Below are 17,049 nucleotides of genomic sequence, written 5' to 3'. Positions count from 1 at the left end.
ATGAATCACGTCTGCATGGTGCCATCTGCCTGTCAATTAAAGTGGCAATAGACAACTCCCCAGAGCTCTCTCCTTCGAGTGAATGCCCGTCCAACATTCCCTCTTTTTCTCCTCCTCATCACCTTCTTTGCTTCCTCCAGCAACAGGACTCTTTCTTTTTTTTCGTTTTTCTTATAACTCTACTGCCGGATAGTGTTTCCAGAATCCACCATTTCAGCTACCTACGGAAAGCTGCAAATTCTAAGGAAAATAAAATCACTGTTCTCTTCCTGGTTTGATTGTGCAATTGAGCCCCCATTTTCCGGCAAGATTTTTGTGCCCAGCGGCAGTCAGGGTTGCACAGTAAAGTGAAACTGATCATTATTCTACAGCCACTGCATTGTGCATTCAACATTTCCTTCAACCCATCACGCCTATCATCATACTGATGAGACCAATTTAAACCGTGGATAATGATGGATGATGAACTCTATACTTAAACAGTTACTTCTTTACCAAAAACGATTCAGCACATTTTGAAGGATGGAAGGGTCTAATACATGTTTACACAGTTTATTCATCTGCCTGTACAATGCTGTGCAAAAGTCTTGAGTCACCCCTTTTGCTTCTAAGCAACCAGACTTTCTTGTAATTTTTTAAAGTGTTGTTGAGTAATAGCGCTTCATGCTTTCTAGAGGTTTTTCTTTGGACATTGGCTGCTTTTTCACTAATTTTCACATGGTATATCTCAGCATGGTGTACAGTATGTAAGTATGCCAAATTGTCAAATTACACAAGAAGTGAACTGAAAATCGGTGGCAGCCGGTCTTATGAAGTGATGAATCAATCAGTCTACCTGACCTCTTCTATGCAAGGAAGAGGTCTGGAGAGACGTCTTGATGCATTCTCAATCATCCAGGTAAGTAAATCTCCAAAAGCTGATTCTGTTCATCTGGACGCAGCGTTTCCCACTGAAAACGCTGCGTCCAGATGAACAGAATCAACTTTTGGAGAGGTCTGGAGAGAGGTACAACAGTGAGTGTCTATAGCAGGGGTGTTGAACTCCAGGCCTCAAGGGCTAGCACCCTCCAGGTTTTAGATGTGTCCTTGATCCAACACAGCTGATTTAAATGGATAAATTACCTCCCCAGCATGTCTTTAGGTTCTGCAGAGGCCTGGTAATGAACTAATCATTTGATTCAGGTGTGTTGACTCAGGGTGATATCTAAAACCTGCAGGACACCGGCCCTCGAGGTCTGGAGTTGGACACCCCTGGTCTATAGCCATCTGTAAAATATGGTGGAGACTCTGTCCTGGTTTAAGGCTGTCTGTCAGATTTGGATCCACCATGCAGTACCATCTGGAAAGTGTTAGATTGGCAACTGCTTTTGCACAGTACTGTAGTTTTCTTATTCAGTTAATCATTTTTCTTCCACATGACTTGGTTTTATCTGACTCATCCTGTAAAATGCCTTATCCTCTAACTTTCTGTTAGAGAAGAGCTTTTAGATGTAAAGATCCACCTACAGTATGTGTAGTGGAAATGGAAAAAACAGTTTCTTTGCTTTAAAGTTGTTTATCAGTATCAGTTCTTTAGTAACGGTAATGGCATTTAGATAACTAGCTTTGCTCAGTATGTCATGTTTATGGTGATAGTTGATATTATGCAGCTTTGGAGGCTTTTTAAAAGCCACAAAATGATTGAATGAAGTCACTGTGCATGTTTACAGAGTTTTTAAACATTTCCTACATTCCAGTACCTACATTCATTTTTGTTCCTTCTTCTGTATTTAGATTATCATAATCTTCACATATAACGCAAAGTAGTGTGGCATAAATACAGCCACAGAAAAGTTGATTTGTTCCTGCATTCAGGTTTCAGTGCGCAAGTAAGGGCTGCTCATTGTTTTATTGCTTTTTCTCCCTTTATATTGAGTCTCAGTTTGTCAGTAATGGACTGTGATGTATATAAGAATGCATTCCCATAAAATAAGAGAAAGGCATTTTATATAGTGGAGGTTTTTGAGCATATGGATAGGTATGTCATAGCAGGATTGCTGGTATTTCTAGACTTAGTCGCAATGCCGCATTCCTCCAAACCTCTGGGACTGCAGTCATACCTTTTACCTTAGGTAGTAGCAACAGTATTTGAGCAATCCCTCAAAAATCACCCAGTAATGCACAGCACATTGTTCACACAGCGCTTGTTTCTTTAGAAACGTCTACTCAAATGTTGAATTTCTGCTTTTTTGTGATAAGATTCTCCCAAAAATATTTCAGTTTTAGCCTGACACATTAAGTGTTTTTTCCTTGTTTTTCTTAATGCAAGTATGTTTAGTGTGCTGTTAAGGAGTATATAGCACTACATTGTGACTGTAGCCTTGAGGCACTTCAATTTTTCCAGTGCTGAAGTCCTTTTAGTCCTTTCCTTTTTTTCCAGTGCCATATGTGTTCCAAGTATATGGATCCATCTGCTTTGGCGACCCCTTGCGAATAAAGCAGTTTTATGAAATCCCAGTTTTAATTTTGATAAGAGCCGGTGGGAAGCCCCAAGGGAAGACAAGTACTCTATCACAGCGGCTGTTTGATATGTGGTATTTTATAATTTAGTCACTAACCAAAAAAGTAAAAAGAAAACAGCCGGGTAGCGTACGTCATTAGAGACTCAAATGTCACAACATTTATTTTCATCCACAGCTGCATGAATTTTTCACCCAGATCTTGTGTTGTTGTAGTGCTGCGTAAAGCCTTCTCCCGCACGTCCCAAAGGTTCTGAATGATGTTAAGGTTTGGACTCTATCCATGTGTGAAAATGATGTCTCATGCTTCCTGAACCACTCTTTCGCAATTTGATGAATGAATCCTGGCATTGTCATATTCAAATAAGTCTGTGCCATTAACATTTACTGATGGAAAGAACCTGGTCATTCAGTATATTCAGGTGGTCAGCTGACCTCATTTTTGGACACATAAGTTTGCTGAAGCTAGACGTGACCATTGGAAGCAACCCCAGACCTTAACTTTGCCCTCACAGACTTTTATAGTAGGCACTAGGCATGATGGGTGCATCACTTCATCCGCATGTCTCTTCTTACCCTGATGCGTCCATCACTCTGCTCGTCAGACCACATGACCTTTTCCTTGCACTAGAGTCCAAGCTTTTTGCTCCCTTGCAAACTGAATCTTTTTTTCTGTTTAGCTTCACTGATAAGTGGATTTCCTAAGACAGCACCACTGTTTACGCCCAGTCCCTTTGGTTCTCTTTGCATTGTGCATGAGAAAATACTCTTACTTTCAATATTAACCATAGCTGTGAGTTCTACTGTTTATTACTATTATTGTGAAAATTAATCTCGGCATCTCTTTCACAGTGTGGTTTTTTTGTCCTGTCTTCCTCCCCCCAAGACCAACCAGTTGTTGCAAATGAGCGCCTCTCCACGAGCCTTGTTCTGGGGGAGGTTTCTTCCTGTTAAAAGGGAGGGTTTCTTTTTCCCACTGTCGCCTAGTCCTTGCTCACAGGGGATTTTCTGATATGATGTGACTTCACCAAATGTTTAAGTGATCGCTGATTACGATCATTTTCTCACACATTTCTTCTTGAAGATAATGGTTCACCACTATCCTTATGGATTTTAATAATCCGTTAACCTTAATCCAGTTTTAGTACTATCAGCAGTCTCTTTAGTTGATTTCTTTGCTTGATGCTGATCAATAATTTGTCCCTTCTGAACCATAGGATGTTTCTTCCAACACAGTTCAAGAAATGAAAAGCTGCTCACTGCATCAGTTCGGGGGAAATAACCTGTAGCCAGGTCAAACATAATATTCTCTGCAGTGATTATCCAATAGAAGGCTCTTGTTAGCTTGATGGCTTCATGTTACTGTGTTTCACACAGGACTTGTATGTTCCATGATTGGCTCCTTTTTAATGTCTTAATTAACTGATGGTACTGTTTTAAAGTTAAAAACTTCCTTCAAATCAGATGCGTTCATGTCTGTTAAAAGATTTAATTTTGAAACATCTGTAGAAAGTGCTGAGTTTAGTTCCTACGAAAGAACACTTGAAAGCACAAATAGCTATAAAACTTGAATTCAATAAAATCTGAATTAAACACTTGATGTCTGCAAATCATACAAGTCGTGTTTCAAAGACTCTCAGCAGCAGGATGTCAGAAATTACACATCGGGTCATCACATCAAAAAATGGACCTGCGTTCAGTTTCTTGTCACAGTTATCCACCTTACTGGAGTGTCCTCGAGCACATTTAATCGCCACAAATCAAATGTTTCTGCTAAGCAAATCAAGAACTCTAAGAATCAGTAAAGATACTGTATCACACACACTATCAGCTATACGTGGAAGAATATGGCGGCAGTGTTCCAAAACATCCAACGAGCGGGGACCGACCTCGTCGCCCAGCATCAAAACACAACCTGAGATTTGCCAGCTCGTACTCTGACCTCCGTGTGATCCCGCGCGAAATCTTTATCTCTCTGTAAACAACTCAGACTTCTCACAGCGAACGAACATCAACAAAAGGAGCCTTGGCTGCGCTCGGCTATAAACACGCAGCAGAAAATGGCTTCCATCTCTCAGAGCCTATTAAAGCAGCATTATTTTCCTCTTCTGTCTGAGTTGGTGCATCATCATCTCGACAAACTGCCTGATTAGACAGACCCGACTCATAAGAAACCTAAACATCTGTAGTTTTGCTCTTCTCCTCTTCTTCTTCTGTTTTTTTTTTTTAAGCTGGTCTCAGAGAGGAGGAACAGTGTCGTATCATTGGGTGTCTTTGATTCTATACTAACATGGGCGTGGTGCGTGATGGCAAGAGGCCAAGCTCTGAAAACACAGCAACACGCGTGCTCCAGCGTGCACGCTGACAAGGATCGCAGGGCCAGAAAGAAACTTTAATGCCAGCCTGAGCAGTGCTGTGTGCACACTGGAATGCTTAAATGAGCCCTGTCAGTATGTAACTTTACAACATGTGGATAATAAAAGGTAATAACTGCGGGTGGGGGGGAGGCAAGAAACACTTCTGGAAAGTTGTCATTGTGCGTGAATGTGGGTGTGACATTTCGAGCCGACCTTTTTGTCGCCGATCATTCTGGTGTTGTAGTTTGAGTGACGCTGGAAGGATTTTTGTCTTTGTTCTGTCTGTGAACGCTGTTGTATGTTGTGTTTGTGCACGTACATGTGGCACTGCCTTTGATTCTGTGTGTGCGCGCGTGCATGCGGTGCACCAGAGAAAAAGTAGCAAGGCCACTAACAAGTTAATAAACTCCAGCTGGGCTTTGTTGTGCTGAAGAGCGGCTATGAAGCTCGAGCACATTCTCTGATGTTTAGCTCACATTTCTTCTTTTCAAAGCAGAGCCGAACCCAGATTTTAAGTTTTCCAGGTTTTCTTGCAGTAAAGAGCCTGGTAATAGTTACACCTCTAGTTTCAATGTGAAATATAATTTTTTTTTAATTCACTCTATTTTATCAGCTGCCAGTTTTAACACCTTTTTAGACGTTGATTTCAGTTGTTATGAGCCTGCTGAATGACAGTTATCTCTTGGTATCAATCCCAAGTAGGTGGCCTCCGCTTTCAACTACTGGGTAGTTATCACCTCATTCAGCGCTAGTCATTCTGCCCTTCTGAATGGAAGTAATAGACAGTGTTTTCACAGGTTAAAACAGCATCAAAAGTGGCTGACGCATAATCGAGTCAGCTCTCAACCACAACAGATAAATTTGCCACCAAAAACCTTGGTTTTACTCAGTCTTTAGCTTTGTTTTGGAACAAAAGGTTAGACGTCGGCGCTTCCTTTGTTTAACCGACTTTTTACCATGTAAAGAGTGTACATTTGCTAGCTTAACACAGCACTTACGAGCAGAGATTATGCACGGACAGTAGACGCCTGTGCTGCTCTCTGTTTATCTCTCATTACAATGGATGGTAGAGGCTTACCGAGCCAGCTCGAAGGTAGAGGGGAGTGCGCCTACTGGCAATATGTGTTGTACTGATAACAACTGATAACAGCCATTAAATGGGTTGATAACAGCTAAATCGCATGGTTTAAAACACATGTGGTCACACTGGAACATAAATTTAGTTCAAACATAAATATGTCAGCCGCAAAACTTTTTTTCTTTCTTCACAGTTGTGTGCTTGTCGAAAGGTTTACACTCGTTTCCTTTTTGGGAAGGCTGGCTCGTTGGCGTGTGGGAATCCCAACCCAGTCACATCCCTTTTTAACCGCCTTTTAGAGCACATTAATCAGATAACCTATGTATTTTTAGAGACCAGTGTGTATGTGCATATTCATTGTTGTGGGCATTGTGCATACTCCCACAGTGGCTAAGTAGTTGTTATTTTGGATTTCCTTTAACCTTTACTGTTTTTGTCCACCACATTTATATTAATAAGTGGACAACAAAATATTAGAGCGAATTCTTAATATAGCCGCTGCAGTTCAGGCTCAGTAGAAACTAGGTCTACTGCTAGGTTAGTGTCATTTCAGCCTCTTCTGTTATTAGGCATGCATGGGGAAAAAATAGAAATACATCTCTGAGTGATTCTATATACTCAGAGAAACTGCAGCTGACTGTATATTTTGGTTCCCGCTCGGTTTATTTCCTCTGTACTGTAAACATCAACCTATTGGAGGTCATTCTCCCATCTGTCACTCCTCCCACCATCTGCCTTACATACAGTTTACGGTTTAGAAACAGTTTAAAATGCAGTGCAGTGCCAGGTACAGCGAGGGTCTCAAACCGCGTACCATGAAGGACAGAGAGTCTGCAGGTTTTTCTACCAAGTTTGCCTTCAAAAGCTTGACATTAAGCACACAGTCCATCACAAACTGCAAAAAATCCTTTAGCCTGTGCTATCTGTAATACCCTTGTTAGACCTTTAGAAATTTCACCTCAGCTGTCCTCTTCTCTTCTTCTGCATTTAGTCAGAACAATCTCCCGGTACTCTGAGACACATGGTTGGAGATTTGTATTAATAGAAGCTTTTATTTATTCATTGTGATTATGCTTGCGCCTCAAAATTAATGTCCCGGTGATTTATTTATGTTTATTAAGCACCATTAGTCAGAAATAAGATTTCATGCAATGCCGGGAACCGTAATTCCAGCTCTTGATCATTGCTCTTTGTTACTTCTTTCAGTGAAAATAAGTAGAAACTCATTTTATAGAAATTCTACTGCATATGATGTTGTCAGTTTTATGAGCTTATAACTTTTGCTGAACAGCAGCCTCTGTCGCTTTAAGGGGTAATGAGGATGCTGTTGCATTAAATTCTGTTAGGCTGTGAGTCCGCTCTGCAAACAAATATAAAATCTCCTTTTAAATATAAACCAGCAGTTGCACTGTCCACCCATGTCAAGCCAGCATACACCTAATCTTGCTATCAAGACCAAAAGCATCTGAACCAACAGGAGCTGGCTGACTGGCAATAAAGTAAGAGTCTTCGCTCTGCTGAAGTGGAAAATCTCACTCAGTCTAGCATTATTGCATGTAACTTTGACCTGCTGAGTTACAAATAAAGGTTGAGGGTTTTGATTAACAGCCAGGTTACATATTGACAGACCCATCATGCCAGCGACTTGCAGTCATGTGAAAAGGAGAGTTTTCACTGCAGTCCTTTGAAAACCCAAGTCCACCCTTACTGACTCCATCGGAATTAAGAGGGTCAGTAGCTGATCATCAGCAAGTGTGAGCACCACTATAAAAGCAGCTATTTTTGCATTTTACAGTTTCTTTGGAGTGTACATCCCAGGAACTTCATCTCAAGGTCTGACAGTAAATCCCAAGAGTTGAATTTCAGACTCTACAGGCTCCAGTTAGCATTTTCAATGTTAAAGTTCATGACAGCGTGGAGATGTTTGGCACTGAGCAGTACGTCAAAAACAACTGCAAAGCATGGTAGTGGAGGGGTGATGATTTGGGTTCATTTTAAAGCTACAGGACCACCTGGGCACTTTACAGTCATTGAGTCAAGTCCTCTGTATGCCGGGACAGCTGGGACTGTTTGTCCACTGTCCCAGCTGTCATAGGGCAATCCGTCGCATGGCTAACACATTAAGACAACCATTCACACTCGCATTCACACCTACGGCCCATTTAGAATCACCAGTTAACATTGCCCATTGCTTGTCTTTGGACTGTGGGAGGAAGCCATAACCCACAGAAACACAGCAGAAAATGCAGACTCTGCACAAAATGCAAACTCAGGACCTTCTTGCTTGCAAAAGCGCTAACCACAGAACACTGTGCCACTCTAGTATTCTAGTCAAATCTGAAGCCATCTGTTTGACAGCTAAAGCTTGGCTGAAATTGGGTCATGCAACAGGCCAGTGATCTCAAGTACAGCAGAGAACAGAATGGCTGAAAAAGAAAAGAATCAAGGTGTCCAAGTCCAGATCCTCAACCTAGTGCTGAAATGTTGTGGTGGGACCGAAAGCTGTACATAAACAAATGTTTACATACCTCACTGAACTGAATAGTAAGCAAAAATTCCTCCACAGTGATGTTAGAGACTGATAAAGTCACACAGAAAATAATTATTTTGAAATATTGCTGCTAAAGCTGGTTTTGCAAGCTATTGAATCATTGGTTATATTTAGTTTGTCCCAAGTACTAAACAGACTTCTGTGAAAAGATTTTTTCCGACTTAAATGTATATTATTAGAATATCTACCAATAACTGGGCTGCAATCAGAAGTAAAAATATGATAAAAAAAAAAGATTTATTTATTTATATCTTTTGCCTTCTTTACATGAGTGATCACAACAGCAGATATCAGTGGACCAAACTGCTGCATCATCACAGTGACAAATCTCTGAGTTTGTTTTAAGCTGCTGTTTTGCTTCTTATTCTTGTTCTTCTGTAAACAATGAAGCGAAGTCTGCATAGTTTAGTGAGCTTTAGCGCCACCTGGAGGTAGCATTTTGTACTTTTGGTGAAACTCAGGCCAACCGTTTTCCCCGTTTCCAGTTTTCGCGCCAAGCTAAGCTAAACTTGGCTGGATGATGACTGTAGCTTCATATTTAAAGAAATAATGGATTTTTTTCCTTTAACTTTTGTTAATAAATCAATTGTATTTGTTCTGTGTAACATCCATAGATTTGTTGCCTTTGATTTTCAGTAAAAACAAAGTAAAGAAACTCGGTTGTGGCTAGCGCTGTGCTAGGCTCATCAGAGCCCTTGAGTAAATCAGAGTCCTATCAGCGGGAGTTTGGAATAGTTCTGACAAGTGCTTAGTAGGCAGTTGGATTGTGTGCTGATAACATTACAGACTTGTTTTTTTTAACTTATTACCTTGTAAAAATGCATGTCAAACTTCCGTGCTGTGCTATATCTCCATGGTGCAGCTAGCATATGTTGCTAAAGATCCGCATTATCAGGATCATTGGAGTGAACGGAGATGACACGACTCTTCCATTCATCGGCTCTGGGCTCCATGTGCTGTGTTAATGGTAGTTGCTAGGTTACCAAGGAAACAGGAGAGTGATGAGATATGGCACAACACGTGTCTTGGCAGCAGTGCCTGCTATAATACCAAAAGTTGACCGTTGTAGATTTAAATGAGAAATATGATCTGTGGCAAGAAGACTAAGTTTAGTTTCAAACTGCTACTTTTAATTTTGTGTATAAGCAGGACAGAAGTCCCGAGGAAGACTAATGATAAAGGGCTAATGAGGAGCTTGCATCTGGTTTCAGATAAACATATATATATATATATTTTTGCTACTTTAGACCAGTTTGTGAGAAAGACAAAGAAAAATATGTTAAAGTTGATGTCAAACACTGCTTGGGTAAAAATACAGCCTTGTGTTAGTGAGAGTGAGGAAGACATCAATCAAAGGCCATTTCAACCTCTTTCATATCTCTCCCAACCACTCACTTTGAAACAACAGAAACAAATCCAGCACCAGGGAGAGAGAGGGAGTTATAGAGTGATAGGAGATAGGCAGAGCAAGAGTGAGGGAGTGAGAGAGCTTTTTCTATTTATAACCTGTGTGCCCGGAGAGGAGGGAGATGGTTGTTCGAAAGCACACTCGCGTATGATTTTGTTCTGCAGTGCACAGGCTGCTGCTTAAAACACACAGGAACATACAGCAAACACTGCACATGTCAAACAAATTATATACCACGCTGGTGATGAGACGGGTCATTACTGGGAAATTTAATGGCTGTTTGGTATGCCGAGAGGAGGTACATGATTGGTCCAGTAATCATCCATAGGAACTGTACTGCCCCCCCCCCCATCGCACACACACACGCGCCATATATGGAAAGCATTTTTGTGTTCTTAAAGCTGGTATGGTGTGTGTGCAGAGACTCATTTTAACTCACACACTCACAGTTCAGCATTATTTTATGTAGCTAAAGCAACAACTCCTCTTCGCTCCTCACTTACACAACCTGCAGACCAAAACATTCCCACTGAGATTTATCTGTTTCACAACATCCACGCAAAGGGAGTAAAACATCACAGTGTTTTAACACTGATTATAGTGGTCTGCGTAAGGAAAACTTGTAATGAAGATTTTTTTTAAGAAAATCTTTTTTAGTGAAGATTTTAGTTGCTTTCAGTTTTCAGTTTCATTCGGACTAAGAAGTTCATCACCTGTTCTACCTCTCAGCTGGAATTTTTTTTTAAATATGTTTTTTTTCTTGTTGTTTTTTTTACCTTTTTGTTCAACTCAACCCAATTTAAAGTGTAGTTTGATTTCATGTGTGTACAGAACACATGAATACAGGTGTAGTAGGTAAAGTGATTTATTGAAACATGCAGACGCGACACGGGAATGCAGCATATAGATAAAAACTGACTTTGCACAGTCAGTCAGGGGGCGACTGTGGTTCAGGGGGTTGGGAAGCTCATCTTGTAAGCAGAAGGTTGCTGGTTCAATCCCCAGCTCTGTCTGTCTTGGTCATTGTGTCCGTGGGCAAGACACTTCACCTACCGCCTACTGGTGATGGCCAGAGGGGCCGATGGCGCGATATGGCAGCCTCGCTTCTGTCAGTCTGCCCCAGGGCAGCTGTGGCTACAACTGTAGCTTGCCTCCACCAGTGTGTGAATGAAGAGTGGAATTGTAAAGCGCTTTGAGGGTGTCAAAAAGCGCTATATAAAATGCAATCTGTTATTATTATTATTATAACTTTATTGTTCAACACAGCCTGATCTGTCGGAAGCTGTCTTGTAGTCTTCAAGAATAGTTCAAAGCTCTTCTTTGGATGTTGGCTGCCTTTTTTTTTCCTGTTCTCTGTTAAGATGACCTTCAATAAAGTCAAGGTCCGCACTCTGGGGAGGCCAATCCATGATCATTCTTTAAACCAAGTGCAGATGTATCCCACAGGTCCTGTGTCAGGTCTTTGCTGAATGTTTGTATTTCTTAACAACAACAACATGACTTTCAGATCAGTTTTCTCAAACTTATAAGAACGCACTGCACACCATACTGAGAGATGCCATCCTCGGAAGCACAACATAAAGAAACGAGACTTTTGCACAGTACTGAATATAATACTTACATGTCTGTAACTCCCATACCATATTTTTCATGACCCACAGGGCTTTTATCTTGCCAAACGAAAGACTTGAAAGTAGTGTCAAAGGTGAACTCACAAAGATGTGAGAGTATAAATATTGACCCGAGAAACTGTCACGTTTGGAGTTTCACTACGACCTCTGTGGCTGCTATTTTTTGTGTAGTTGCAGTTTAAAACGTAATAACCCTAAAATGATAATTTGCCATTTTTACATTTCCATCTGAAATCATCAAACGAACATGTTCAAACATATTAATGAATTTCAAGGGGTTTGATAGAATATATAAACATTTTTTTTAACCCCTGAACTGCCTCTGGTTCGATGGGATACCCATCTGTGCCAAGAAAAACTAACTGTGACGGTGTCGGTCTTTCACTTTATGACAGAAGATATTTAAGCAAGTTTCCTGAGAAGCTGAAACATTCTTAAAGTCCAAATGCAAAACAGGGCTCGGTTTGAACCATCGTGACTCGTAGTTTCATGTTGACCTCCTACACGAATCCAACTCAAACTTTTCTCAAGCTCGCTGCCTCCTTGGTGGAGGCTGGGTTAGTAGCACCAGTTATTTCCAGCACCTGTGGGTGGGCCTATAAATAGCACGCACACATTTTCTCCTTCGTTTTCACCTTAGTGTGAGGTCTGGTTTTGGCGTCCAGGTGTTTCTCAGTTAGTCATTTCATGCGTGCGAGCCCTGACTGATAATGCAGAGAAGCCTCTCTGCTACACGGCTGTGCACATACTTCCTCACCTGCTTCATGTATGAGGCGTGTTATTTGTGCAGACATTGTTTTTTATTATATTAATGTCTGAGGGTTACATATGATAACTGGCCAACATTTTCCACAATTAAAAAGTAGATACATGTAATGTGAGAAAGCAGGCACGATTAATTCAGCTTTATATGTAATGTCCTCAGCTATTAAACATGTCCTCTCCCGCTTTCTCTCTCTCTGTCTCTCTGCAGCGTCAGACAACAGCCAGCGGTTTCAGGAGACATGTTTCGCCTTCGCTTTAACGCCGCAGCAAGTTCAGCAGATCAGCAGCTCAATGTAAAATTTAACGCCGCTCCGTCGACGCAGGATGCTGAATTGTTCATGAATAATTCAGAAATGTACAGGGTTTGCGCGGCTGCGCATTGATAAATGTGTTTCTGCTCTCAAAGGGACATCTCGGGGACCAAATGTGACTTCTCAGTTCAGGTTCAGTTGCGGTTTTGCCTGTCGGAGACCAGCTGTCCTCAGGAAGACCATTTCCCCCCAAATCTGTGTGTGAAAGTAAACGGGAAGCCGTGCAACCTGCCGGTGAGAAGCGCTGAGTCAGCCGTTTAATAAAGAATGTTATAATGCCACCTGAAAAACGACATTAATGATATTCGCTTCTCATTTCTAGGGTTATCTTCCTCCAACCAAAAACGGTGTCGAGCCCAAGCGGCCCAGCCGCCCAATCAACATTACCTCACTGGTCAGATTGTCCACCACAGTCCCCAATACCATCGTGGTGTCGTGGACCGCTGAGATCGGAAGGGTAGGAGCCAAAGCCTTTTGCAGTGTGTGTGAATAACTGAAGGACACTTTAGATGCTTAATGAATGAATTTAAACATTTGCTGGTTACAGCTGCTCGAATACGAAGGCTTACTTTGTGCTTTTCTCAGCTTTGGTGTCGTTCTGAAGTTGAAAGCAGATATCTGACTTCCTGCAGCTCCCCCCACCCTCGTCTAAGCCTCTTCCATCAGACAAACAAGCTTAATACAAATAAGACGAAGCTAATTCTGGCTTTACAAAGAAATGACATAGAAATATTATGTGTGAATGTCTTGTGTTCAACTCATTGCACTCTTGCTCCTTTACTTCCTCTGCAGACTTTTTCACTCCTTATACTGCTCGCCTGTATAAGGAGTCACATGGGTAGGAGCCATGAGGCGGTACTTCCAAGCACTTGAATCACAATATAGACTTTTTTTTTATTCTTAGTAACACAACATAAGGGACTAGAGACAAGTTAAGGTTTGACTTTTTTTTTAATGGCATCATGATCATTAAAAAAATTTAATAAATTCTATTGTGTTCTCTATCCAGATACAACACAGTTAATTAATCTGGTGTTTGAGCTGATCTGCGGGTGTTATTAATGTTTATTGTCTGTCTTAAATAGAGGTCCTGAAAATCTGCATTAATCTTGATTAATGTATGTCCCCATTTATGCAACGAGGTGCTGCCGCATGCCTCAGTGTATGATCACATCACACGGTGTTCTTAACTTACTGTGTTCACATAGATGACAGACCAAAAAAAAAAGAAGCCGAGAACAGCCTATTTAAAAAAAGACTTAAAGAATGATTATATGAAGAGGCTTTCAAATTGGTGCGAAGCCCAGGAAGGGGCACAGTGTTCCCTTTTTACAGCCAAACGTTGTAAAAGAAAAACCAAAATTGGATAAAAACTACAACTTCAGGGGAAGATTTCCCTTTAAAATACATGGATTCAGAGGCGTTTGATGAAGGATAAATGCGTCATAAATGTGATTAAGAAAATTCTGTCTTTATATTTGCTGGCTTTTATCGAGGTGGGTGGAGCTCGACATTCCGCAGACGGACAGTAGAGGGCAGTAAAGGAAAGGTCTGAGAACAGAAGAGCTTGCTGACTGTTGCATAACTTACATTAGTGTCACAGCAGAAGGATCGATTTCACTGAGACTGTGGAGGCAAATATTGAAAGTTATACTGAGTAACATGTTCAAGGACGTGCTGTCACTCTTTGCAGGATATAATAAATGCTTTTAGACATTGTCGTGTCTTCCCGTGTGTCCACAGAGTTACTCGATGGCGGTGTACTTGGTGAAGCAGCAGTCGTCCACAGTGCTGTTACAGAGACTGCGAGCTAAAGGCATCAGAAACCCAGACCACTCCAGAGCACTCAGTAAGGACCTCTTTTTAAGAGAAGCACCCATCCAGTGTATCAGCTAATGCTGTTCTTCTGTTTCCACTGTAATTTAATGTATCAAAGGCTGAATTTTTGTGTGGGACAGTGCAAAAAGCTTTAAGACTGAACTCTTATTTTGAAATGTTTTCATCCATTCAGATGGGAGCTGTCTATATATTTCTTGCATGCCGTTTTGCAAGTAGCATAAAAAGATTTAGGTGCAGTCAGGCAGTGATTCAGGAGGCACATCTGTTAGGAGAAGTCAGCACTTTGGTTCTGACACTCACACGTGTTTGTCCTTCTCCTCTACCCTGCAGTAAAAGAGAAGCTAACAGCCGACCCAGACAGCGAAATAGCCACAACCAGCCTTCGAGTGTCACTCCTCTGCCCGGTAAATATGCTCCCTGCTCTACATGAATTTAAGGCCCTTTTTCGAGGTTCAGTCATGCCCAAACACGTTGCTCCATTCTTTACTTTTCTTTTTCCCCTCATTTTTCTTTGTATGTGACTCGACATGCCCTCGTGCATAACTTATATATGTGAACATGAACCACCTGCCCGATTGTCTTCTCGGCCCCTATCCTGTTTTGCTACGTGGGTTTGTTGTGTTTGTGACATTTGTGTGTCACTTATACTTACCTCGTGGCCTGACTACGTATGTGCGCAGCTGGGGAAGATGCGGCTGATGATCCCGTGCCGGGCGCTGACATGTTCCCACCTGCAGTGCTTCGATGCCACACTTTACATCCAGATGAATGAGAAGAAGCCCACCTGGGTGTGTCCCGTCTGCGACAAGAAGGCGCCGTACGAGCATCTCATCATTGACGGGTAGGTCGCTGTGGCCTGCCTGTGACCTTCGATCAAATGGTGCCAAGAGTGGTCCTCTTCTAAATACCGTGGTTGTAACAAGTGCTTATTTCAGTTACTGTTGCCTTTCTATCAGCTCAAAGCAGCCCGGCCTTTCTCCTCTGACCGCTGACATCAATGGGGTGTTTTTGCAGAGAGAACTGGATATTGGATTTTTTCTCTCTTTGTTTTTTTCAGGCAATTTTCTGTAAACTTTAGAGATGATTATAGAGGAAAATCCCAGCAGACCAGCAGTTTGTGAAACGCTCAGACCAGCCTGTCTCACACTAACAGCAATGCCACGTTCAAAGTCACTTAAATCACTTTTCTTCCTCATTCTGATGCGTCACTTTGAAATTCAGCAGGTCGTCTTGCCCCTGTCTACATTCCTAAAATCCACTGAGTTGGTCCCATGTGATTGGCCGATTAGATATGTGTGTTAACAATCAGTTGACCAGGTGTACCTAATAAAGTGGCTGGTCAGTGTACGTGCCATACTATATTTTTTACAGCAAAAAACAGCCTTTATGTTTAAAGTCCCAGAACACTGTAACAATTTACCTCTTCTCTCCTTTTCTTGTTATTGTTTGTTTGTTGTTGCTCTGTGGAGCGTTGTATTGTTTTCTTTATTTACTCTGTTAGTCATCGCTTGCTATGTGGTTGTTCTTCATATATATATGATGGGATACAAATAAAATGATAGAGCATAAGGGATTTACTCTAATAAATGTAGTGGGGGGATTTATCTTCCAAACACTTGCTCAATATAAAAGAGCCTTTTGTGGAATGATTTTTAGAGAGAAATTGTTTTGTTGTCGTCTTTGCTTTTTTATGTAATGTAAAGTGGATGTAAAGTCTTTTTCTCTTGGTTGGTGTATCACATGTTTGTTTGTTCTCAGGCTTTTTGTGGAGATCCTCAATAGCTGCACGGACTGTGATGAGATCCAGTTTAAGGAGGATGGCAGCTGGGCCCCCATGAGGTCTAAGAAGGAAGTGCAGGAGGTGTCCTCTGCTTCCTATAACAACGGGCTGGATGGTGAGATGAGGGATAAACAAGGAGGGAGGGAAGGGGAGTGCTAGCCTGAAAGCCTGCCTTTAGTGATCCCAACTTTAATTAGGCGAGGCATCTGTTGGGAGAAGTTGTGTTTTTTTAACTGTTCAGACTCTCAAAATCTAAAAGATTTTCACAAACACAAACTGATACATCACCACCGCTCTACAGGCTCATGCCGGACCTCCGCAGGCTCAGATCAGCGGAGCTCCTCGGCGTCCAGCCACGGAGGCAGCGACAGCAGCAACGGCAAGAAAGTGGAAGTGATCGACTTGACACTGGACAGCTCCTCAGACGACGAAGGACCGGATTCGCCTCCGCCGCCGCCCCCAACGCTGCCTCCTCCTATCAAAAGAGCGTGCCCTTCGATGTCCCCGACCTCGCCACCTGTCATCAACAAAGGGTGAGGCGAGCACACACCCTAGATGCTGATTTAATCTCTGCAGGCAGGTTGAATGTGATTAAATGTGAAATTGATGCTCGTTTTAGCCGCTCGCGTGGGCAGTTTTGTCTCTCTGTTTAAATGATTCATGAGCACAGCATCTTCTTGACATTTCACGTCGGCGCTCGCAGTCAGTGCCCGAGCGTGTCGACGAAACATTTGCGTCTGATGACCCGAGTGACTTTCCATAACTCGCCTCGCTCACCTTTTTTGCAAACGGGAATCAAAGTTCAGCCAATCATAGTTTGTCCCAAAATTT

General features: G+C 41.9%; 1 protein-coding gene across 1 annotated transcript in view; it reads left to right on the top strand.

Annotated features, from left to right (window-relative positions):
* Positions 1-17,049, top strand: part of LOC116324025 (E3 SUMO-protein ligase PIAS1-like) — a 58,757-nt gene that overhangs the window by 31,925 nt on the left and 9,783 nt on the right. The window contains exons 3-10 of the mRNA XM_031744573.2: positions 12,497-12,581; positions 12,695-12,833; positions 12,922-13,056; positions 14,343-14,448; positions 14,769-14,842; positions 15,119-15,279; positions 16,197-16,333; positions 16,520-16,751. Coding sequence (XP_031600433.1) covers positions 12,497-12,581; positions 12,695-12,833; positions 12,922-13,056; positions 14,343-14,448; positions 14,769-14,842; positions 15,119-15,279; positions 16,197-16,333; positions 16,520-16,751 — 1,069 coding nt within the window. The remainder of the gene's footprint in view (positions 1-12,496; positions 12,582-12,694; positions 12,834-12,921; positions 13,057-14,342; positions 14,449-14,768; positions 14,843-15,118; positions 15,280-16,196; positions 16,334-16,519; positions 16,752-17,049) is intronic.

The sequence above is a fragment of the Oreochromis aureus genome, linkage group 1 (genome assembly GCF_013358895.1).
Source record: "Oreochromis aureus strain Israel breed Guangdong linkage group 1, ZZ_aureus, whole genome shotgun sequence".
NCBI lineage: Eukaryota > Metazoa > Chordata > Actinopteri > Cichliformes > Cichlidae > Oreochromis > Oreochromis aureus.
This window is presented reverse-complemented; position numbering and strand designations above follow the sequence as displayed.